This window comes from Capricornis sumatraensis, chromosome 1, assembly GCF_032405125.1.
Source record: "Capricornis sumatraensis isolate serow.1 chromosome 1, serow.2, whole genome shotgun sequence".
Taxonomy (NCBI): Eukaryota; Metazoa; Chordata; class Mammalia; order Artiodactyla; family Bovidae; genus Capricornis; species Capricornis sumatraensis.
The window spans coordinates 103,435,096-103,460,383 of NC_091069.1; the positions used below are offsets into that span (position 1 = coordinate 103,435,096).

The 25,288-nt window shown below is 49.1% G+C and overlaps 1 protein-coding gene across 2 annotated transcripts in view; it reads right to left on the minus strand.

The window, feature by feature from the left end:
- Positions 1-437: 437 nt before the first annotated feature.
- Positions 438-25,288, minus strand: part of CNNM3 (cyclin and CBS domain divalent metal cation transport mediator 3) — a 32,570-nt gene continuing 7,719 nt past the window's right edge. Inside the window, exons 3-9 of one of the 2 annotated variants that reach the window (XM_068988002.1) lie at positions 9,450-9,593; positions 8,329-8,478; positions 7,905-8,074; positions 7,616-7,712; positions 7,148-7,281; positions 6,652-6,790; positions 438-3,538 (exon numbers count right to left, since the gene is read on the minus strand). In XM_068988002.1, coding sequence (XP_068844103.1) covers positions 3,474-3,538; positions 6,652-6,790; positions 7,148-7,281; positions 7,616-7,712; positions 7,905-8,074; positions 8,329-8,478; positions 9,450-9,593 — 899 coding nt within the window. In that variant the 3' untranslated portion in view covers positions 438-3,473. The remainder of the gene's footprint in view (positions 3,539-6,651; positions 6,791-7,147; positions 7,282-7,615; positions 7,713-7,904; positions 8,075-8,328; positions 8,479-9,449; positions 9,594-25,288) is intronic. The other variant, XM_068988042.1, reaches the window with a different exon arrangement.

The window sequence follows — 25,288 nt, forward strand, 5'->3', positions numbered from 1 at the left end:
GGACACGACTGAAGTCACTTGGCAGCACTCAGTGATCAAGACAGGATGGCACCAATGGAGAGACAGACACATCAGTCAGGGGAGCAGAACAGATGACCCAGAAATACATAAAACAAATACGCCAGAAGACCCAAAAGTTACTCACTGGAGAAAAGACAGGCTTTACAACAAATGGTACTTAAGGTAATGGACATCTATAGGCAAAAAAACACAAAAACAAACCCACCCTTTACTCAAAACGGATCACAAAGGGCTTCCCTGTGCTCAGTGGTAGAACCCACCTGCCAACGTACAAGACACGGGCTCGATCCCTGGGCTGGGAGGATCCCACACACCATGAGCAACTAAGCCCATGAGCCACAGCTACTGAGCCTGCATGCCGCGAGCCTGAGCACCACAACCAGAGCAGCTGCCACAGCAAGCCTGCAGCCAAGAGCAGCCCCGTTCCTGGCAACTAGAGAGAAGCCCGAGCAGCAAGGGGGACCAAGCACAGCCAAAGATAAATGATTAAAAAAAAAAAATCACAAACTTAAATGCAATGAAAAACTATAAACACTTTATAAAAACAATCTTAATGATCAAGTCTAAATTAAAAAAAAAAAACTAGGTAAAGATTTCTTAGGTGGTTTAGTTGCTAAATCATGTCTGACTCTTGCAACCCCATGGACCGTAGCTCCTCTGTCAATGGGATTCTCCAGGCAAGAATACTGGAGTGGGCTGCCATTTCATGACACCAAAAGCAAGATCCATAAAAAATGAGTAAACTGGAATTCATCAAAATTTATTTCTGCTCTATAAAAAATCCCATTAAGATTAAAAAAAAAAATAAGCTACAGACTGGGAGAAAATACTTGCAAACCAAAAACCCAATAAAGCCTAGTAATTCTCAAAACTCAGCAGTAAAAGAACCAAACAATCTAACTGGAAAATGGACGAAAGACATAAACAGACTTTTCACAAAGTGAAATAAGCACATGAAAAAATACACGTTATGGAAATGCAAATAAAATCCACAATGAGATAGCACTACACACCTACCAGAAGGGCTAAAATACTTGACACCACCAAGTCCTGGGAGGATATGGAAAAAAACTCAACATATTGCTGGGGGGAATGTAAAGTTGTACAGGTGCTCTGAAAATGTTTGGCAGTTTCTTTTAAAACCTAAATATGCAATAACCATACAGACCTGGCAACTGCATGCCTAATCATTTAGCTCAGGGAAAAGAAAACCAATGTTTGCATAAGAAGCTGTGATGAGTGTTCATAGCAGCTTTATTTGGAATAGCCAAAAACTGGAAACCGCCCAGATGTCCTCAGACAGGACAGTGAGTCTGTGGTGGAATACCACACAGCAATCACGGAGCAACAATTGACTGACATGTGCGACAGCCTGGAGGAGACTCCAGAACAATGTGCCGAGCGAAGAAAGCCAGTCCCAGCACTTACATACCATAGGGTCCCGTTTATACAACATTCTTGAAATGACAAAATTACAGAGATGATGTACAGATCAGTGGTTGCCAGGGGTTAGGGGTAGTGGCCGGAGGGGTGGGTGTGGCTTTAGGAGCGCCTGTTGGGGGAGGTCCTAGTGAGGAGCAGTTCTGTATCTAGACGGGAGCAGTGGTTACCCAAATCTGCAGGTGGTGAGACGCTACAGAGCTCCACACCCACACTGCGCCAGAGTCAGGTTCCCGGCTTCCATACTATAGTCTAACTGCGTGCGACAGTGTAATCAGGGAGGAAAACTGGGGGAAGGGTGCATGGGATCTCTATCTTTGCAACTTCCTATGAATCTGTCATTATTCCAAAGTAAAAAGTTATAGGAGAAAATAGGGGAAAAGGCAATAGCTCTAAATGCAACCTGGTGTCCTGGGTTGGGTCCTGCAACAGAAAAGGACATTATGGAAAATTAGATAGAAACCTAAGTGAAGTCTGTAGTTCAGTTAATAGTTTTGTACCAATGTTAATTTTTTAATTTTGATAAGTGCACCAAGGTTATAGAAGATGTTAACATTCAGGGAAGCAGGCATGATCTGTGAATAGAAAATAACTTTGCAGAATAAAATCCTGATGCCTGGACTGAGTAAATCAGAATCCCTGGGTGGGTGGGTTGGGGGGAGCGGCCGAGGGAGCAGTACGTTTAACTTGCCGTGTGTGTGATTCCAACGTGCAGCCAAGGTTAGCAAACACTCTTCTGCAGAGAGAAAATATTTTCAAGTATCTGTTTCCCACCTGGGTTTGCTCTTGGGAGAGAATTCCTTGAGAAGAGTTTCTAAGTGAGCATGCCACTGTTTTTTGGCCTTCACTCCCACTGATCCTGGATAAGGACCCAAATGCCACTGAGAAAGGTTCCAGAAATCCTCCTGCCTCCCTCCCCAGGGTCCCCACGATGCCCCAGTTTCTGCGCAGCTAAAGCACCATGGAAGGTGGATGTAGGTAACCGGAAGACGACAAAAACGCCTTCTTGTTGCCACTTCTCTAAAGCCCCAGAGCTGGGACGGGAAGAAAGCCGAGAGCTTAAAATGTTTCAGAGCTCTAAGAAAAGCTTCTGATGTCACCTTTTCTGCAAAGAAAGGTGACGGGGGTCGCCCTGGGCCACACCCAGCCCTGCCTCCCTTGCTGCTCCCCAGGCACCTTCCAGCCACTCAGCACCCCGGGGGCCGCCGGCGACCCACTCTGGGATCCGGCAACAATGGACCAGGGGCATCACAGCAGCCCTTCCCCCGACCTGTGACCTCCCTCCTCTTAACACGTGGAAAACTACAATACTGTTAGTGGTCACCGAGCCAGGCAGGTGGAGGCGCGGCAGGAAGAAGGGGCTCCTGAACCCGGCAAGGGCCAGTGTGCTCGCTCTGGGCTTGGGACAGGGCAGGAAAAGCCACCTCCATGGGAGGCAGCGGGCCTGGAGGGACACGGCTGCTTCCAGGTTTGGCACGTGGGGCAGGCCAGGTGCGTGCTCAGAAGCACGCTGTCCTAAGGGGAGCCAACGTGGTGGTGTGGCCAAGGCCGTGGGCGTGAACCCCCAGCCCACACGGTGCTCTTGGTTTGCTCGAGAAATGCTGCCCGCAGCAGAAGGTTGGCAAATAAAGCAGAGAGAGTGCAGGCCACGGCCACAGGAAGGCAGTTACCGCGCGCACACCGTGGCTTGCCCGGAAGAGGTATGAATACACTGTCACAGGGAGGCTGGCCCTGGGGACGGGAGTGGCGCTGTTCCGTTCATTCCGTTCGGAAGCAGACCTGGTGGGCTGGCCTCCACTGACCCCCATGTTCTAGGGGTGGGGAGGCAGAACCTGCTGAAGGCTCCTGGCACTGATGTCTGGTTCGGAGGACAGCCAGGACCTGCATGTACAAGGCCATCTAAAACGTGGCCTGCAGGGGACGCGATGGGCTGGCAGGAAGCTGCTTTCCGGCTTGCTCCAGTTCCCCACGTGCTTGTCTGTTCCCCAGACCTGGGGCTGCTTGACAAGCGGCTAAACTCCTGGGTTCCGCCCGGGGCTCTCCTCTGCTGGGAGGCCGGGTCTGCTGTGGTTGGATCCTAGAGAGGAAAGGAGGGTCAGCGTTAGAACATCAGTCAAGGGAGCGGGTCCTATGAAATCAGGTGTAAATCCTCTTTAGGAAGGGAGCGGGCGGGTGAGGCAGGGGAGCCTCAGGCCTCTTCAGGAGGCACTGAGGCAGAGCTGGGAGGATTTAGTTAGGGAAATGGTCAGCCTCACGAGAGAAAACCACGGTGAGGATGGAGGCCATCCAAGAGGCAGGGGAGGCAGGGCTGCTGCCCACGGGAGGCCAAGGCCACAGGGCCAGGCAGGAGACACCTGCTCTGGACAGCACACCTGGCACCAGAAAGAACGGTCACTGCCAAGCCTCCTGCCTTCCAGGAAAATGACCTGAGAAGCAGCCACAAGGGAAGGAAGTGCCACTCAGCCCCATGGAGGAGAGCCTCCCTCCTGGGGGGAGAGGTCTGCAGGGCACCCCCAGCAGCTAACAGGCTGGGGAAGGGAAACAAAAAGGAGGTGAAGTGAAAGGAGAGATATTTACCTGGGGTGCTGTCTTAAGCAAAAAATGCTCACTAGTCCACAGTCAATTATCAACTGCAGTTTCCAAATGTGCCAAAGAGGGAAAGGTCTACTGGAAAGGCTAGAGAGAGAGCAGAGGAAGAGGGGGGAGGAGGGGAGAGAGAGAGGATGCGAGCTACGGAGCTGAACCCGCAGGGCCCCGGCTCGGCAGCGCGGCTGAGGCGAGGCCGCGAAGCCAGAGGGGCCTGGGCGGCTCAGCACTGAGCGCAGCTCTCCCTGGCAACCCCGCTCAGGCAGCGACGGACGTGGTGAGCTTCCAAAGTTCAAACAGCAGCCCAGGGCTCAGAAAGCAGTGTCAAAGAGCGTGCCTAGGTTTTGTGGGTCTTGGTGACAACGACTCAGCTCCACTGTCATAGCTCAAAGGCAGCCGCATGCCAAGCCATCAGCAGATGGGCACCTCCAATAAAACACTATGAGAATGGGCAGACTTGACCCTCCGGCCATTTGCCGACCCAGCTGTATGCAGCTGCAAATTATGGTGCTTTCCAAGCATTTTAATAAAAGCAGTTCTCTGCTGGGGAACCAAGAGCCGGAGTCACTCAGAAGGCAGTTCTGACCTGCGCTGTTTCAGTAGGGCACTGGGACATGTCCACTGAGCTCCCTCAGCAGCAAAGCACAAGGTTAAGAGAGATGAAATGCAAGACCCTGAGAGCTGCCCAGGGCCAACATCAGGCTGCATTTAGGGAAGAATTAACATTGTGACTATCGAACAGGGCCTAATAATCCATTACAAAGAGGAAATGACCCAAAAGCCACTATAAACCATTCCCCAGCGGACTGTTCAACAAGTGGCTGAAACCACAAAAGGATTTTTTTAAAAAACTCTGGTAAAAGATGAACAGAAAAACCAGGATTCTTAGATTGGTACTTTAACTACAACCCGTGCAGTCTAAGTAGGAGATGGAGCCAGAAAAGGCTCACACGTGAGGAAACTAAAGCCAAGAGGCTCACACTCTGAAACACAAAACCACCCTGGCTTTTGAGACCTGAGTCTAAAGAGATGGTGTGAATGTCTGTGCAAGGGGTGTCTCACAAAATAAAAGGTCATGGTGGGTAAACATGGGAGTGGGCTGAAGGGAACGAAGGATCTGTTCATTCAGAAAGGGCCGAGACTGTGCCCGGCTCCAGGACCCAGCATAACCCGGGAGTCCTTCACCAGTACCAGACTCACAGAGTGGAGCCACAGCGAGGCCAGTGGGGTGGGCTCTGCCCCTCACGTCTCAGGAAGCACCTGTCCATTACTGAAACGTGTCTTCTTCTCAACTGTGGCTCCAGTCACCAGACCCATTTCCTGTGAAGCACCACAACCCACAGGCCAAGGGTACGCCCAGTTTCTAAGACAGAGTGCCTGTCTCTCCTGGCCTCCAACTCTCATCTGGAAAATGGGCGTAACAACTACCACTTCTCAGAGCTTCAGGGAAGTTATCTTAGCCGAGTCAGGACAAGGCGGGCTCTCAATGCAATGCAAGACACAGGCAGCCTTCAGGAAGATCTCCGTGTCCCCACTGCAGGGTGGGATGCGCTGGGGGATGGAGCAAGGGGAGTCAGACCCCTGCAGGCCCCCTGCGGCCTCTCCAAAGCCCCACCAAGCCCTGGCCCTCAGAGCCCCACCCGGGAGCCTCCTGAACAACCAGGGCAGGAAAGCTCTCTGGCCTGTCCTACCACTCCCACCCGAAGCCCCTAGTTCACGGACTCCTGCTTGTTTCCCCTCCTTACACAGTTAGGGTGGGGTTTACCCTCTCCCTTGCAGAGTCCTCTTTCTCGTTCTCCCAGGGGAGTCCCACGGGAGGGGTACCCTGAACAAACGCCTCGGCAGGTGCCCCTCCTGGTTCTGGGATGGGGTCTACTTGCCACCCAACCTCTTAGTCAGGCCCACTGGACCTAAATCTTCATTTTCCAGGTGCTGTGCTGTGCTTAGTCATTCAGTCATGTCCGTCTCTTTGTGACCCCATGGACTGTAGCCCACCATGCTCCTCTGTCCATGGGGATTCTCCAGGCAAGAATACTAGAGTGGGTTGCCAGGCCCTCCTCCAGGGGATCTTCCCTAACTGACTAATAGCGTGTCTGAATCCACACTTACTCCCATTTAGCAACTAGAGCTGACCCGTAAACAACTTAGGTATGAACGGCGTGGGTCCACTTACATGTGGGATTCTTTCCGACAGTAAATACTACAGCGCCGCACAGGCCATAGCTGACTGAATCTGTGGATGTGGGATTGCGGACACAGAGGACCAACCATGTGATATGCACAGGTTTTCTACTGCACAGGGAACTGACACCCCTTACCCATGTTATTCAAGGGTTAACTGTATTCCCTAAATAAACCAAACCCCCTGCAGGCCCTTGAGAGGAAATGCTAACCTCTGTGCTCTACTCAAAATGCCAGCTGGGCTGTAGCTCCGTATTGTCTAAATTATTAAAAACACAAGAAGGGAGACAGAAAGGATGAGGAGATGAAAGGAGAAAGAACAGACGGAGGGCAGGGCAAGGCAGAGAGCAGGGCCATGTGTGTGCAGCCAGGAGGGCAGAGGGCACACTCACCCTGGGTCGACACTGCGGGACCCGGGCTTACCTGGGGCTATGGCCGCCTTGTCACCGAGGAGCCTGGTCTGGCTGCCAGGAATGGCCAGAAGCTCTGTGTTCTCCGGGGACTGTGGCAGCGCCTGGGCGCGGGTGGCCAGGAGTGCGTTGAGGTACTGCAACCGAGTGACCTGGGGTGCAGGAAGCATTGCAACTCGTGCGGGCAGGCAGGCAAAGTGAGACGAGGGCCCACAGCACCCCCTCCTGCCCTTCAGCACTCAAACTTGGGGTGGAGCCACACCCTGCAGGACAAGGGGGAAGGAAGCACCCGGGGCCACTAGCTAATGGCTAAGATCCCCAAGGACACCGGGTGCCTAGGCCACCAGCAGACAGAGCGGCCAGGCGATCTGTCCTTCAGAGCAAGTACAAGGCTTTGCTCTGAGACTCAAACACAATTTAATCCATTCTAACGTGTGACCAGCCGCTCTAGCCCTTGGGGACACAAAGCTGGTTAAAAGCCAGCACTAAGGAGCAACCCAGATGGTCACCTTGATGAACTGTAGGTCCGAGAGGGCCCTCACGGTGTAGTCAGGACAATATGCAGACAGGCGGGTGCCGTCAGTGGGCTCGGGCGGTGGGTCATAGCGGAGGGACTGGAGCGAGGAGACGGGGGACTGGTGAACTGCAGAAAGCACAGTCAGTGATGCCAGCTGTCAACGGGGGAGCGGCCAGGCCCCCGCCCAGCCTCTGAGATCCACCCTACTGATCCCCCCAGCGAGGGAGTGCAGCCCGGCACTCTGGGCAGGAGGGCAGATGCGCCCCTCCCGGGACAGGTTTGGCAGGGGTAAGAACAGCAAAGGCGAGGCCTGAGGAAGCCCTGCCCTCCCCTCCACACAGCCAGGAGGCGGTAAGGGCCAGCAAGTCCCCAGGCAGACCGCCCTGCAAGAGGGGCCTGCGGAGCCCCCACAGTGCCCACCCAACCCTGCCTCCAGCGCCAAGAGGAGTACCCAGCTTACCTGAGGATGGCGCTGTCAGGGCAGAAACCCCATAGTAGGTGAAGGCCCCATTCTCGAACTTCAAGCCCTCCTTACCGATCTCCACCTCCACCCTGCCCTGGAGGTGCGGGGAGAGAGGGAGGAAAAGAGGACAGGGAGAGGGGTGGACAGGTCACCTTTCCTGCCAGCAAAGAGCAGGAGGAGAGAGCATGGACCCCCCTATCCAGGGGGCATGCACCTGGGTGTTCCTCTTCCTACACCCTCCCCACATCCTGGGCAAGCGGTGGGCTGCAGGCCGGCTGGCAAGTACCTGCAGGATGAGGATGAAGTAGTCCACTGGCCGGCTGCGCTGGTACAGGTAGTGGTGGGCAGCCAGGCGGTTGCTCTCATCAAACCGTACTTCCTGGTTGACACTGGGATGCTTCAGCAAGTGCAGAAGGACCTTCTCAGAGACCCGCAGCGGGCTGAAGACGTCCACCTCTGCCCCACAGTGGGAAAAAGGGATGGGGACACCGTCCTCTGGGCCCAGCACAGGCCATGTCAGCACACCACTGCCCGTCTCGGCTCCCCCAGCCTCCCCGACACCCACCGGACACAGCTTTCTGTTGTTGGCAGAGGACAGCCACCCTCCGGTGAACCGAGATACTGACAGGGCAGAAGAGAGGAGCGCCAGGAACGGCAGGGGGCGGTGGGGTGAGCCGGAGAGCAGGGACGAGGCCCACCCCGCCTCTCACCTCGGGACAGGAAGCGCTGGGTGGCCAAGAGCAGCTGAGGCGAGATTTTCACTTTACAGTCGTCGTCAGACACCTTGAACAAGGAGAACTCCTCTTTCTGCCTGAGAGGGGCGTTCAGAGACACAGGCTTCTTCTTCACTATGGTGTCTCCTGGGGTGGGGTGAAGAGGGCCTGCTGAGGCGCCAGGAGCCCTCCACCAACACGACCGGACTGAGGGGTTTGCTGCCGCTCCCGCCTCCAAGGCCTTGGGGCTCCTGGGGGAACGGCGTCAGGACCCCAGGCCCTGTCCTGGGCACCGCTGCTTTGCCGGAACCTGCCTTGCCACCCCCACCAGGCAATGATCCAGTACCCGCGTCAGGGGGGCAGTGGCCTGCGTTCCAGGGACGGCCTGAGAAGTAGCAGAAAGGCCTGCTCCCCTCCTTGGAGCTGGGAACATATGATGCAGACTAACAGCAAAAAGCTTACATAGGACAGCAGCCCCCTCCAGGAAGCATGAGTATGAGCACCACTCGTGCCAAACAGCCAGCCGCTCATCTGCAGACCCCATGCCTATGGCTGTCTGAGGAGCCGAACCAAGACGTCGCATTTGGGGAACAGGCACCCGGGCAAAGAGATTCACGTGCAAACTCACAGGGGCGGGCAGCTAGCTTTCTGGGGCCCCTGTGAGTCCCCACCAAGCACGGGCTGTGTTTGCCCTGCAGACTGCAGCCACCTGAGAGGCAGGCCCTCCTAAGACACAACCACAGGCCCCAAGATCATCTGGTTGGGGAAGAACCTCTCGGCAGTAAAGCAGGGGGTTCTTTGAGAACTTCTACAATGTACAACAGGACAAGAGGCCAAGGAAGAGGAAGACTGGGCAGCGCCCATTCAGGCCAGAGCCTAGTCCAGTGCCGGGACTGCAAAACCACCAAAGGGACGGTCCAGCCACAGGTGAGCCCCATCTCCAGTGAGAGGCAATTCCAGCCCCCGCAGGGGTAAGGACACGGGCCTGGGGGACGTGACAGCTCTGCCCCGAGATCCAGCCCCACTTCGAACAACATGGGCACCTCCAGCCTCTGATATACACGTCTCCGTAAACTCGAGACCAGATGAGCTGGAAACACACAGGAGCCCGGACTCACGGTAGTCTTCAGACTCGTCTAGGATCTCGGACTTGATGACCTCCTCAATGACGTCCTCCAGGGTGACCAGCCCCAGCACCTCGTAGAAGGGGTCACCTTCGCCCTCGTTGTTCACCTTCTGCACGATGGCCAGGTGGGACTTCCCTGCAGGGAGAGAACGCTCACGTTACAGCTTGCTGGAGGCCTCTTGTTTTCCCTCATCTCGACTGACAAGGCTACCACAAGGATGGAAGCTGATTTGTGTTCCCACGATGCGCCGTGCCTCAGGAGAGATCATTCCTAGCTTCTCACTACCTAAGACTCTCCACGTGCCCGTGAGGATTAAATCTCAGACCCCACGTCCACCTGCCCAAGAACCCCCCAGGCAGCGGCAGAGCTGGAGCCACTCCAGGTCTGCGTGACTCCACGCCGCAAACATGGTTTAGACAAGGAGGCGTCTGGACCAGAACAGACATGGTAAAGGGCAGCTGGACCGAGGACAAGGCCCTGACGCCAGAGACGCCGGCTCCCCAGGGACCATCTGGACGCAGGAGCCAACAGGGCCACATCGGAAGTCTCCAAGGGAAGCATTCCCAGTTCTGAATGCTGCCCTCTGTTTTCACGAAAGTCAGGCAGGGGGATGAAGACAGTGGCAACCTGGGCAGTTAGAGCCCAAACTGTGTGGGAGGAAGAGCATGAGGCTGTGATTCTTGTCCTTCCTCCTCAGGCCAGCCAGCTGCTTGTTTAAAGAGAAAACGTAAGCTTGAGAGAAGCCTAGCCTCAGAGTGCTGGGGACTGTTGCGGAAACCTCAAGAATTTACTCTGCTTCAGCTAAGTGCTTTCCTCTGTAAAACTTTGTTATTGTTGTTGCTTAGAAACTAAGTGGTGTCCAAGTCTTTGTGACCCCATGGACTGTAGCCCGCCAGGGTCCTCTGTCCATGGCAAGAATACTGGAGTGGGGTGCCATTTTCTTCTCCGGGGGATCTTCCCGACCCAGGGACTGAACCCACAACTGCTACACTGGCAGGTGGATTTTTTTTTACCACTGAGACACCAGGGAAGCTATAAACCTTTATGCCTGTCCAAAAGAAATAGAACGCAAGGCAAAGTTTTTGAGTAGCTGTGTTAAAAAAAAAAAAGAGAAATGAAATTAATAATATATTATGATGAACTCAGTACAGTCAAAATATCACAAAATGCAATCAACATAAACATATGAACAGATATTTTGCCTTTGGGGGGCACTAGATCTTGGAAATCTGCTACGTGTTTGGTGCTCACTGCACACCCCAACCTCAGTTAGGACTGTTGGTGACCTTTCAAGAACTTAGCAGCCACATGTGGGTAGTGACTACTGGCCCAGGCTGTGCAGATCTGGGATACAGAACTGGGAGCAAACTCATCTCAACCATGCCTTTTGTCACTAGTGAAAAAAGCGCAGGGTGGAAGCTGGCCTGGTGTGCTTGCTTCAAGAATCTTCTGGCAAAGCAGAAAGCGAAGTTCACGTCTGTGTGTGAATCTTACTCTACATGCCCTGGGTTCAGTGCCAGTGCAAGGGACTGGGTTCAGAAGCACATTCTTTGGAAGCATCATGCTCTGCCTCATTCTTTCAGCACCTATGCCCCACGCTCCTCCCCAGCCCATTCCCCTGCCCCCAGTAATCAGATATAGGAAGGCCTCTGCTCCAAAGCTGGATGGAATGAAACTGTCCAGAGTCAAGCAAAAGCTATTACTACTAGGCCACTAACCAGATGGTCAAGAAAGGCATAAGGGACTTCCCTAATGGCACAGTGGTGAAGAAATCCACCTGCCAGTGCAAGGCCCAAGGGCTCAATCCCTGGTCCAGGAGTACCCCACATGCTGCAGGGCAAATAAGCCTGTGCGCAACTACTGAGCCTGCAGGCCTTGAGCCCGTGCTCCACTAAGAGAAGCCACCGCAGCGGGAAGCCCGAGCACCACAACGAAGACCAAGCGCAACCACAACTGAATAAATAATTTTTAAAAACACATCAAGTAAAAAAAAAAACACAAAACTTCAAACCACTATACATATATAAAACCAACACAATGAACTCAACTAATTTTTTTTTAAAAAAGGAATGAGGCTGTAAAATAAAAAGATCACATTTACTGTATTTCATCAAATCCAAGACATCATCAATCACGAGACTAGAGAGATGTTGAAATGCAAAAAGACCGTGCATCTGAGCACGGATGAGATGCAGTACAGGCCTACATGGCTTCAATGTGCTCCACAGACACTGCACTTCTTGCAGATGGAAGGTTTGTGGCATCCCTTCACTGAGCAAGTCTGCTGGCACCATCTGTCCAACAGCATCTGTCCAGTGTCTGTGTCACACCTGGGTCATTTCTGCTGATTTTCAAGGCTTTTCACTGTAATAACAAAATATAACAAGATATAATAATATCTGTTATGGCGATCTGTGATGTTCTACTGTAACTGTTTTTTTTTTTGGGGGGGGGTGGTGGCACCACCAACTGCTCCTCCATCTTTGGATGCAAAGGATATAACCAATCTGATTTCGGTGTTGACCATCTGGTGATGTCCACGTGTAGAGTCTTCTCTTGTGTTGTTGGGAGAGGGTGTTTGCTATGACCAGTGCGTTCTCTTGGCAGAACTCTGTAAGCCTTTGCCCTGCTTCATTCTGTACACCAAGTCCAAATTTGCCTGTTACTCCAGGTGTTTCTTGACTTCCTACTTTTGTATTCCAGTCCCCTATAACGAAAAGGATGTCTTTTTTGGGTGTTAGTTCTAGAAGGTCTTGTAGGTCTTCATAGAACTGTTCAACTTCAACTTCTTCAGCATTGCTGGTCGGGGCACAGACTTGGATTACCATGATATTGAATGGTTTGCCTTGGAAACGAACAGAGATCATTCTGTTGTTTCTGAGGTTGCATCCAAGCACTGCATTTCAGACTCTTTTGTTGACCATGATGGCTACTCCATTTCTTCTAAGGCATTCTTGCCCACAGTAGTAGATATAATGGTCATCTGAGTTAAATTCACCCTTTCTAGTCCATCTTAGTTCACCGATTCCTAGAATGTCGACGTTCACCCTTGCCATCTCTTGTTTGACCACTTCCAATTTGCCTTGATTCATGGACCTGACATTCCAGGTTCCTCTGCAATATTGCTCTTTACAGCACTGAACCCTGCTTCTCTCACCAGTCACATCCACAACTGGGTGTTGTTTTTGCTTTGGCTCCATCCCTTCATTCTTTCTCGAATTATTTCCCCACTGATCTCCAGTAGCATATTGGGCACCTACTGACCTGGGGAGTTCATCTTTCAGTATCCTATCTTTTTGCCTTTTCATACTGTTCATGGGATTTTCGAGGTAAGAATACTGAAACTGTTTACCATTCCCTTCTCCAGTGGACCACATTCTGTCAGACCTCTCCACCATGACCCGTCCGTCTTGGGTGGCCCTACACAGCATGGCTTAATTTCATCAAAAAGCAAGAGAGTTCCAAAAAAACATCTATTTCTGCTTTATTGACTATGCCAAAGCCTTTGACTGTGTGAATCACAACAAACTGTGGAAAATTCTTCAAGAGATGAGAATACCAGACCACCTGACCTGCCTCTTGAGAAACCTATATGCAGGTCAGGAAGCAACAGTTAGAACTAAACATGGAACAACAGACTGGTTCCAAATAGGAAAAAGAGTACGTCAAGGCTATATATTGTCACCCTGCTTATTTAACTTATATGCAGAGTACATCATGAGAAACGCTGGGCTGAAAGAAGCACAAGCTGGAATCAAGACTGCCGGGAGAAATATCAATCACCTCAGATATGCAGATGACACCACGCTTATGGCAGAAAGTGAAGAACTAAAGAGCATCTTGATGAAAGTGAAAGAGGAGAGCGAAAAAGTTGGCTTAAAACTCAACATTCAGAAAACTAAGATTATGGCATCCGGTCCCAACACTTCATGGCAAATAGATGGGGAAACAGGAAACAGTGGCTGACTTTATTTTTCTGGGCTGCAGATGGTGACTGCAGCCATGAAATTAAAAGACGCTTACTCCTTGGAAGGAAAGTTATGACCAACCTAGACAGCATATTAAAAAGCAGAGACGTTACTTCGCCAACAAAGGTCTGTCTAGCCAAGGCTATGGTTTTTCCAGTAGTCATGTATGGATGTGAGAGTTGGACTATGAAGGAAGCTGAGCGCCAAAGAATTGATGCTTTTGAACTGTGGTGTTGGAGAAGCCTCTTGAGAGTCCCTTGGACTACAAGGAGATCCAACCAGTCCATCGTAAAGGAGATCAGTCCTGGGTGTTCATTGGAGGGACTGATGTTGAAGCTGAAACTCCAATACTTTGGCCACCTGATGTGAAGAGCTGCCTCATTTAAGACAGGCCGGAAGTTAGGCCTCATGCGTCAAACAGCCAAGTCATGAGAGCAAAGAATCAGTTCTTGAAGGAAATTAAAAGAGCTACTCCCTCAAAATAAACACAAACAAGCATATAAATAAATGCACTACTCAGAGGGCAAGAGGAGCAGGGGACGACAAGGATGAGATGGTTGGGTGGCATTACTGGCTCAATGGACATGAGTTTGAGCAAACTCCGGGAGATGGTGAAGAACAGGAAAGCCCGGCGTGTTGCAGTCCACAGGGCCACAAAGACTCAGACACAACTGAGCGACTGAACAACTCAATGAACACGTGAATGATAGGAAAACAAAATGGTCTTATTGCTGATATGGAGAAAGTCTGAGTGGTCTGGAGAGAAGATCAAACCAGCCACAATGTTCCCTTAAGCCAAAACCTAAGCCAAAGCAAGACCCAACCTGTTGTCAATTCTATCAAGGCTGGGACAGGCGAGGAAGCTATAGACGAAAATTTTGAAGTTAGCAGAGATCAGTTCATGAGGTTTAAGGATTGGAAGAAGATACCATGGAGAATCTCACAGTCAAGAGAGGAGAGGTCAAGACCTGGTTTCAAAGTGACCCTGCTGTCGGGCTAATGCAGTTAGCAGGTGACTTCAGGCCGAAACCAGTGCTCACTGACCAGCCCTAAAACCCTAGGGCCTGTGCAAACTACACTAAATCTACTCTGCCCATGCTCTACAAGTGGAGTAATAAAGCCTGGACGGCAACACAGCTCTTTACAACGTGGTTTACTGAATATTTTAAGCCCAGTTGAGACCTAGTGCTCAGAAAAGAGATTCTTTTCCAAGTAGTTCTGCTCACTGACAATGCATCTGGTCACCAAGGAGCTCTGATGGAGATGTCCCACAAGGTGAATGCTATTTTCATGCCCACTAACACATCATACTGTGGCCCACAGACCAAGGAGGAAGTCCAGCTTTCAAGTGTTATGATTTAACAACTACATTTCATAAGGCCATAGCTGTCATTGATAAGATTCCTCTAACGGACCTGGGCAAAGTCAACTGAAAAACTTCTGGAAAACACTCACCACTCAAGAAGCTATTAAGAACATTCATGATTCATGAGAAGAGGTCAAAATATCACACTAACAGGAGTTTGGAAGATGATTCCAACCTTCACGGATGACTTTGAGGGGCTCATGACTTCACTAGAGGAAGTAACTGCAGATGTGGGACCAGCAAGAGAACCGGAATTAGAAGTGGAGCCTCAAGAGTGACTGAACTGCTGCCACCCTGTGGTAAAACGTCCACAGATGAGGAGCTGCTTCTCCCAGATGAGGAAAGAAAGCAGTTTCCTGAGATGGATGCTATTCATGTTAAAGGTATTGCAAAGACTGTTGAAACGGCAAAAGAGATTTCAAACATTCTATCTAGTTACCTGATAAGGGGTTGGCAGAGTTGAGGGGACACACTCCCAGTCTGGAAGAATGTCTACCATGGGTAAAACACTACCAAACGTTTCTGCCGCCTGCTACAAAGAAACTGCTGGTGAAAGGGAGAGTTCATCGATGCAGCAAACGTCACTGTAGTCTTCTTTTAAGAAACGGTCACAATGGAGTATTACTCAGCCATAAAAAAGAATACATTTGAGTCGGTCCTAATGAGGTGGATGAACCTAGAGCCTGTTATACACAGTGAAGTCAAAATAAGAAAAACAAACATCATGTATTAATACATATATATGGGATTTAGAAAGATGGTTCTGATGAACCTTCTGCAGAGCTGCAATGGAGACACAAAGAGAAGGCACTTGTGGACACAGTGGGGGAAGGAGAGGGTGGGGCGAATTGAGAGAGTAGCAAGGAAACACATGAATTACCACATGTAAAACAGGTGCCCAGTGGAAACTTGCTGTGTGACACAGGGCGCTCAATCGGGTGCGCACCCTAGAGGCTGAGATGGGGCGGGCGGTGGGGGGAGGGGACATACGTAAACCTGTGGCTGATTCGTGTTGATGAGTAGCAGAAACCAACACAATATTGTAAAGCAATTACCCTTCAATTAAAAAAAAAAAAACTGCTGTGGCCATGCCAACTTTTAGCAGCCACCACCCATAATTATTAGCCAGCAGCCACCAACATGGAAGCAAGACCCTCCTCCATCAAGGTTTATAGCTCACTGAAGGCTCAGATGGTGTTAACATCTTTTAGCCATAAAATGTTTTTAAACTAAGATATATACATTGTTTTTTTCAGACCTAATGCCGATTGCACACTTAACAGACTACAGCATAAACGTAACTTTCATTGGCACTGAGAAACCAAACAGTTTGCAGGCCTCACTTTGCCATGGTGGTCCGGAGCCAGGGCACGTGGGTACCGTGCGCTTGCCTGCTGTGTGTCAGCCACCAGGTGCTTTACTCACTGATCCACCTACCAAACCTCTGGCAACAAACTCTATGAGGCACATAATATTTTTTATTTGCATTTTACGGTTTACAGAGAAAACTGAGGCCAAGAGAGTCAGTGACCACCCCCCGCAATCTGGCACCCAGACAGTTGGCTCTGGGTCCACTCTCCTAACGCCCTGCACAAGTGACTTTCACTGAAGAGAACAGACTGGACCTCAGGAGCCTCATTCCCTTCGGGTGACAGGAATGGCACCGAGGCATCGTCCTCAGCACAGGGCCCAGCTGGAGAGGAGCAAGCAGCCTTCCTCAGGGGGCTCCACCATCCTGGGACATCAATTAACGGCAGAAACGCCCACGTTAAGTTGTCTCCCCTCTTCCCATGAGGAACGGGTGAGGGATGCCTGGGGAACTGCCCGCCCAATTCCTGCTGAGAGACACCAAATGAGGAACTTCTAGGCCTTTCCCACCCCGTGATATCTGAGCTGGGAATGGCTGACACCAGTGGGTAGGCAGCATCGCTACGAGGGCCCCGGAGAGACAACCACAGAATATAAATCCATCAGGCCACATGAGGAAGGCTGAGCCTCAACACAGAATATCGGTCAGCAGTCTTCTTGGATTTTGAGAACCAAAGCTCAGGTTTGAGATGGCCACCTGGGAGCAGAGAGGACCCCTTCCTTCCAGGAAGCCAGTCCCTTTGGCAGTTTATCTGCAGAGATGACAAAGTCCTCCCATGCTGCCAAACTTCTATAAAAGAGGCTCAAGGTTCTCAGTGAGGAGATGACTCAATAATGAACAGAAGAAAGAAGATCCCTCAAACACTGGCTGTGTGACTTAACCTTAAGACAGAACGTTTGAGGGGTCCAGAAGGCAACCAGGAGAAAGGGCAGCTGGAGAGACTCAAGTTTCTCATCTGACTGGGTAAAATGCTCGCAAGACACGGGGCTCTGCTGGCTGACTACCAACACTGACACATACCCCAGGACAGAGGCCTCGGGCTCTCCCTGCACACCTGCCGCCACCGCCAGGAAGCCGGGGAAGCGCTCACGCTCTCACTTTAGTTAGCAGGCTTGAGAACACTCACCAACGACACGGACGCTGCTGCTAAGTCGCCTCAGTCGTGTCCGACTCTGCGCGACCCCATAGACGGCAGCCCACCAGGCTCCCCTGTCCCTGGGATTCTCCAGACAAGAACACTGGAGTGGGTTGCCATTTCCTTCTCCGACGCATGAAAGTGAAAAGTGAAAGTGAAGTTGCTCAGTCGTGTCCAACTGTTAGCAACCCCATGGACTGCAGCCTTCCAGGTTCCTCCATCCATGGGATTTTCCAGGCAAGAGTACTGGAGTGGGGTGCCACTGCCTTCTCCAACATGGATGCTAGAGGACCTAATTTCTAGAACATTCCTAAAACTGCAACTGGAGTTGAAATTCCTGTCTTCTCACTTCAGTTTTCTTTTTAACTGTTTGAATGTATCCCATGAGAAAAGTACTGTGTGATCATCCCTCACAGATGTCTGAGCAGGTCTAACTGTTTTCAGAGTTGGGACAATCCTTTGGTTTCTGCTAAACAATGAACCAGAACTAGTGAATCTGAAATGGACTCCGAAAAGCTCCCCTCTTTTAATTCCTCCTTTGGCTGAATGTCCTTGAGGTCGCTGAGGCTTGACAAGGAAAGCAGGGGTTGATGGCTTTACCGAAGATATGTGCTACTTACTACACCATCTGCTACTGACAGGAGTTGAAGACAGTAAGAGGAGGTGGCAAGAATACACAGAAGAGCTGTACAGAAGAAGGTCTTCAGGACCCAGATAACCACGACGCTGTGATCACTCACCTAGAGCCAGACATCCTGTGGTGCACAGTCAGGTGGGCCTTAGGAAGCATCACTATGAATAAAGCTAGTGGAGGTGATGGAATTCCAGTTATTTCAAAAGACGATGCTGTGAAAGTGCTGCACTCAGTATGCCAGCAAATTTGGAAAACTCAGCAGTGGCCACAAGACTGGAAAAGGTCAGTTTTCATTCCAATCCCAAAGAAACACAATGCCAAAGAATGTTCAACCTACCAAACAATTGGACACATCTCACACGCTAGCAAAGTAAGGCTCAAAATTCTCCAAGCCAGGCTTCAACAATATGTGAACCGTGAACTTCCAGATGTTCAAGCTAGATTCAGAAAAGGCAGAAGAACCAGAGATCAAATTGCCAGCATCCGCTGGATCATTGAAAAAGCAAGAGAATTCCAGAAAAACATCTACTTCTGCTTTATTGACTACGCCAAAGCCTTTGACTGTGTAAAAAGTGAAGTCACTCAGTCATGTTCGACTCTTTCCGACCCCATGGACTGTAGCCTACCAGGCTCCTCCGTCTATGGGATTTTCCAGGCAAGAGTACTGGAGTGGGTTGCCATTTCCTTTTCCAGGAGTCTTCCCAACCCAGGGATTGAACCTGGGTCTCCCTTTGACTGTGTGGATCACCACAAACTGTGGAAAATTCTTAAAAGAGATGGGGCTATCAGACCACCTTACCTGCTTCCTGACAATCTGTATGAAGGTCAAGAAGCACGTTAGAACTGGACATGGAACAATGGACTGGTTCCAAATCGGGAAGGGAGTACATCAAGGCTGTATAATGTCACCCTGCTTGTTTAATTCCTATGCAGAGTACATCAGGCAAAATGCCGGTCTGGATGAAGCACAAGCTGGAATCCAGACTGCCGGGAGAAATATCAATAATCTCAGACACACAGCTGACACCACCCTTATGGCAGAAAGTGAAGAGGAACTAAAGAGCCTCTTGATGAAAGTGAAAGAGGAGAGTGAAAAAGTTGGCTTGAAACTCAACATTCAAAAAATGAAGATCATGGCACTTGGCCCCATCACATGGCAAATAGATGAGGAAATAATGGAAACAGTGAGAGACTATTTTTTTGAGCTCCAAAACCACTGCAGATGGTGACTGCAGCCATGAAATTAAAAGATTCTTGCTCCTTGGCAGAAAAGCTATGATCAACCTAGACAGCATATTAAAAAGCAGAGACAAAAGCATTGCCAACAAACGTCCGTCTACTCAAAGCTGTGGTTCTTCCAGTGGTCGTGTATGGATGTGAGAGCTGGACTATAAAGAAAGCTGAGAGGGGCAGTCCTAAGATGGTGGAGGAATAGGATGGGGAGACCACTTTCTCCCCCACAAATTCATCAAAAGATCATTTGAATGCTGAGCAAATTCCACAAAACAACTTTTGAACGCTGGCAGAGGACACCAGGCACCCAGAAAGGCAGCCCATGGTCTTCAAAAGGAGGTAGGACAAAATATAAGAGATAAAAAGAGAGACAAAAGAGGCAGGGACAGAGACCCATCCCGGGGAGGGAGTCGTAAAAGCGGAGATGTTTCCAAACACCAGGAAACCCTCTCACTCCCCAGATAACCACCCAGATCTTAGTTTTTTGAATGCTGGGTTTCAAGCCAACTTTTTCACTCTCCTCTTTCACTTTCATCAAGAGGCTCTTTAGTTCCTCTTCGCTTTCTGCCATAAGGGTGGTGTCAGCTGTGTATCTGAGATTATTGATATTTCTCCCAGCAGTCTTGATTCCAGCTTGTGCTTCATCCAGACTGGCATTTTGCCTGATGTACTCTGCATAGGAATTAAACAACCAGGGTGACATGATATAGCCTTGATGTACTGGGGAGTTTTGGAATCTCAGAGGGCAACATAACCGGGAGGAAAAATAAATGAATAAATCAAGCCCACAGATGACGTGCCTAACGGCACCTCCCAGCAGAGAAGTTGGCCAGACGCTGGCATCCACCACCAGCAAGTGGGGGCTGAACAGGGAAGCGAGTGCTGCAGTGCGGATAAGGACTGGGCCTCCTGAATGCCAACCCAAACTGTGGGATAGCCAGGCCCGCTCACAGAACAAAGGACTGAGCGAATACCAGAGGAGAGCTAGCCGTCTGGGGACCGGCCCATCCCCCGCCAGAGGCAGGGAGGCAAGCGGGTGGCAGCCAGAGCCGGAAAAGGGCTATCTCGGCCCCAGAGGCGGCATCCTCTACCAAACTGCCGCAGGCTCCCAGTTGCTAGCCGAGTCTTCCTTCCTGGGATCCTGGACAGTGGACGTCCGCCAGGAGGGTCGCAGCCAGAGATCAGCTCCCCAGAGGAGACAGAGGGCACACCCGAGAAACCGAGCGGCTGGGACGGGGAGGCCATACGACACCCCGCCCCACCTGGGGAGAGTGTGCTCGTCAAGCACCTGGGCGCCTGAGCGGCTGGGACCTGGGAAGGGCACAAAACGCAGGCCCAACCGAGTCTGTGCCTTTGCGGAGTACCCGAGAACCTGAACCCAAGCGGCTCAGACCTGGGAAGTACACGCAGCCCACGGCCCACCTTAGACAGTTCCCCTGCAGAGCAACCTGGAGCCTGAGCAGTGTAGACCAGGAAAGCACACACACCGTGAGCGGGGGCAAACCCAGTGTGGCCCAGACACTGCGAGCACTTCCCACACACGCCAGTGATATTTGTTTGCAGCGTTCCTTCCTCCCCACAACACAACTGAACAAGTGAGCCTGAGTAAGTGACCACCTTTGCCCCCTTGTGTCAGGGCAGAAATTAGACACTGAAGAGACGTGCAAACAAGAGAAGCCAAAATAACAGAGGGAAGCTGCTCTGGAAGTGACAGGTGCCACAGATTAAAACCCTGTAGTTAGCACCGACTACACTGGAAGGGGCCTACAGACCTTGAGAAGTATAAGCTGGAACAAGGAACTATCTGAAACTGAACTGACCCCACACTGCCCGCAACAGCTTAGAGAAATTTCAAGATATATTTTTACTATTATCTTTTTTTAAGTTAAAAAAACATTTAATCCTTTATTACTCCTTTAATTTTCATTTTTGTAACCTATTCAGTTCAGTTCAGTTGCTCAGTCGTGTCCGACTCTTGGTGACCCCATGGATCACAGCACGCCAGGCCTCCCTGTCCATCACCAACTCCCGGAGTTCACTCAGACTCACGTCCATCGAGTCCGTGATGCCATCCAGCCATCTCATCCTCTGTCGTCCCCTTCTTCTCCTGCCCCCAATCCTTCCCAGCATCAAAGTCTTTTCCAATGAGTCAACTCTTCGCATGAGGTGGCCAAAGTACTGGAGTTTCAGCTTTAGTATCAGTCCTTCCAAAGAAATCCCAGGGCTGATCTTCAGAATGGACTGGTTGGATCTCCTTGCAGTCCAAGGGACTCTCAACAGTCTTCTCCAACACCACAGTTCAGAAGCATCAATTCTTCGGCACTCAGCCCTCTTCATAGTCCAACTCTCACATCCACACATGACCACAGGAGAAACCACAGCCTTGACTAGACGGACCTTAGTCAGCAAAGTAATGTCTCTGCTTTTTAATATGCTATCTAGGTTGCTCATAACTTTTCTTCCAAGGAGTAACCTATTACCTTGCAAAAAAAAAAAAAAAAACTATTTTTAAAGCAAATTTTATATATATTTTTATAATTTTGTGATTTTTTTTTTAATATTGTATTTTTGAGAGTCTAACTTCTACTCTAGATTTTTAATCTTTGCTTTTTGGTATTTGTTATCAATTTTGTACCTTTAAGACTCCAATCTTCAGTATCCATTTTTACTTGGGAGCGAGATTACTGGCTTGACTGCCCTCTCCCCCTTTTGACTCTCCTTTTTCTCACCAGGTCGCCTCTATCTCCTCTATCCAACTCTGTGAATCTCTGTGTGTGTTCCGGGCTGTGGAGAACACAGGGAACTGATTACTGGCTGGATCTGTCTCTCTCCTTTTGATTCCCCCCTTTATCCTCCTGGCCACCTCTGTCTCCTTCCTCCCCCTTCTCTTCTCTGTGTAACTCTGTGAACATCTCTGAGCGGTCCAGACTGTGTAGAGCACATAGGGATTTGATTACTGGCTAGCCTGCTCTCTCCCCTTTTGAGTCTCCCTCTTCTCCTCCTGGTCACCTCTATCTCCTTCTCTCTCTCCTCTTCTCCATGCAACTCAGCGAACCTTTCTGGGGGTCGCTCACTGTGGAGAATCTTTTCTCCACTAACCTAGATGTTTTATCATTGGTGCTATACAGATGCAGAACTCTTGAGGCTACTGTAAGAATAAGACTGAAAACCAGAGGCAGGAGGCTTAAGTCCAAACCCTGAGAACACCAGAGAACTCCTGACTCCAGGGAACATTAATCAATAAGAGCTCATCCAAAAGCCTCCATACCTACACTGACACCAAGCTCCACCCAAGAGCCAACAAGTTCCAGAGCAAGATATACCATACAAATTCTCCACCAATGTAGGAACATAGCCCTGAGCTTTAATATACAGGCTTCCCAAAGTCACACCAAACCCACAGACATCTCAAAACTCACTATTGGACACTTCATTGCACTCCAGAGAGAAAAAATCCAGCTCCACCCACCAGAACAGGGACACAAGCATCCCTAACCAGGAAACCTTGACAAGCCACTCGTCCAACCCCACCCACAGGGAGGAACCTCCACAATAAAGAGGAACCACAAACTGCCAGAATACAGAAAGGTCACCCCAAACACAGCAACCTAAACAAGATGAAAAGGCAGAGAAATACTCAGCAGGTAAAGGAACATGATAAATGCCCAACAAACCAAACAAAAGAGGAGGAGATAGGGAGTCTACCTGGAAAAGAATTCAGAATAATGATAGTAAAAATGATCCAAAATCTTGAAAACAGAATGGAGTTACAGATAAACAGCCTGGAGACAAGGATTGAGAAGATGCAAGAAATGTTTAACAAGGACCTAGAAGAAATAAAAAAGAGTTCATCAATAATGAATAATGCAATAAATGAGATTTTTTTAAAAAAACTCTGGAGGGAACCAACAGTAGAATAACTGAGGCAGGAGATAGGATAAGTGAGGTGGAAGATAGAATGGTGGAAATAAAGAGAGAGGAAAAAAGAATTAAAAGAAATCAGGACAACCTCAGAGACCTCTGGGACAATGTCAAAAGCCCCAACATTCGAATCATAGGAGTCCCAGAAGAAGAAAACAAAAAGAAAGGCCATGAGAAAATACTTGAGGTGATAATAGCTGAAAACTTCCCTAAAATGGGGAAGGAAATAGCTACCCAAGTCCAAGAAACTCAGAGAGTCCCAAACAGGATAAACGCAAGGCAAAACACCCCAAACACATATTAATCAAATTAATAAAGATCAAACACAAAGAACAGATATTAAAAGCAGCAAGGGAAAAACAACAAATAACACACAAGGGGATTCCCATAAGGATAACAGCTGACCTTTCAACAGAAACTCTTCAAGCCAGAAGGGAATGGCAGGACATACTTAAAGTGATGAAAGAAAATAACCTACAGCCCAGATACTATACCCAGCAAGGAGAAATCAAAAGCTTTACATAAAAGCAAAAGCTGAGAATTCAGCACCACCAAACCAGCTCTCCAACAAATACTAAAGGATCTTCTCTAGACAGGAAACACAGAAAAGGTGTATAAACTTGAACCCAAAACAACAAAGTAAATGGCAACAGGATCATACTTATCAATAATCACCTTAAATGTAAATGGGTTGAATGCCCCAACCAAAAGGCAAAGACTGGCTGAATGGATGCAAAAACAAGACCCCTCTATATGCTATCTACAAGAGACCCACCTTAAAACAAGGGATACATATAGACTGAAAGCGAAGATACTTCACGTAAAGGGAGGCCAAAAGAAAGCAGGAGCAGCAGTACTCATATCAGATAAAACAGACTGAAATACAGGCTGTGAACAGGGACAAAGAAGGACACTACATAATGATCAAAGGGTCAATCCAAGAAGATATAACAATTATAAATATATATCCACCCAACATAGGAGCACCACAATATGTAAGGCAAATACTAACAAGTACGAAAGGGGAAGTTAACAGTCACACAATAATAGTGGGAGACTTTAATGCCCCACTTACACCTATGGATATATCAACTAAACAGAAAATTAGCAAGGAAACACAAACTTTAAATGATACAATGAACCAGTTAGACCTAATTGATATCAGTGGGACATTTCACCCCAAAGCAATGAATTTCACATTTTTTCTCAAGTGCACACAGAACCTTCTCCGGGATAGATCACATCCTGGACCATAAATCTAGCCTTGCTAAATTCAAAAAACTTGAAATAATTACAAGCATCATTTCTGTTCACAATGCAGTAAGATTAGATGTCAACTACAGGAAAAAAGCTATTAAAGATACAAACATATGGAGGCTAAACAACATGCTTCTGAATAACCAACAAATCGCAGAAGAAATCAAAAAAGAAATCAAAATATGCACAGAAACGAATGAAAATGAAAACAAAACAACCTAAAACCTATGGGACTCAGCAGTGCTAAGGGGAAGGTTCAAAGCAATACAAACTTACCTCAAGAAACAAGAAAAAAGTCAAATTAATAACCTAAGTCTACACCTAAAGCAACTAGAAAAGGAAGAAATGAAGAACCCCAGGGTTAGTAGAAGGAAAGAAATCGTAAACATTAGGGCAGAAATAAATGCAAAAGAAATAAAAGAGACCATAGCAAAAATCAACAAAGCTAAAAGCTGGTTCTTTGAGAAGATAAATAAAATAGACAAACCATTAGCCAGACTCATCAAGAAACAAAGGGAGAAGAATCAAATCAACAAAATTAGATACGAAAATGGAGAAATCACAACAGACAACACAGAAATACAAAGGATCATAAGAGACTACTATCAGCAACTGTAGCCAATAAAATGGACAACTTGGAAGAAATGGACAAATTCTTAGAAAAATACAACTTTCCAAAACGGAACCAGGAAGAAATAGAAAATCTAAACAGACCCATCACAAGCACAGAAATAGAAACTTTAATCAGAAATCTTCCAGCAAACAAAAGCCCAGGACCAGAAGGCTTCACAGCCAAATTCTACCAAAAATTTCGAGAAGAGCTAACACCTATCCTACTCAAACTCTTCCAGAAAACTGCAGAGGGAGGTAAACTTCCAAACTCATTCTCTGAGGCCACCATCACTCTAATACCAAAACCTGACAAAAGATGCCACAAAAAAGAAAAC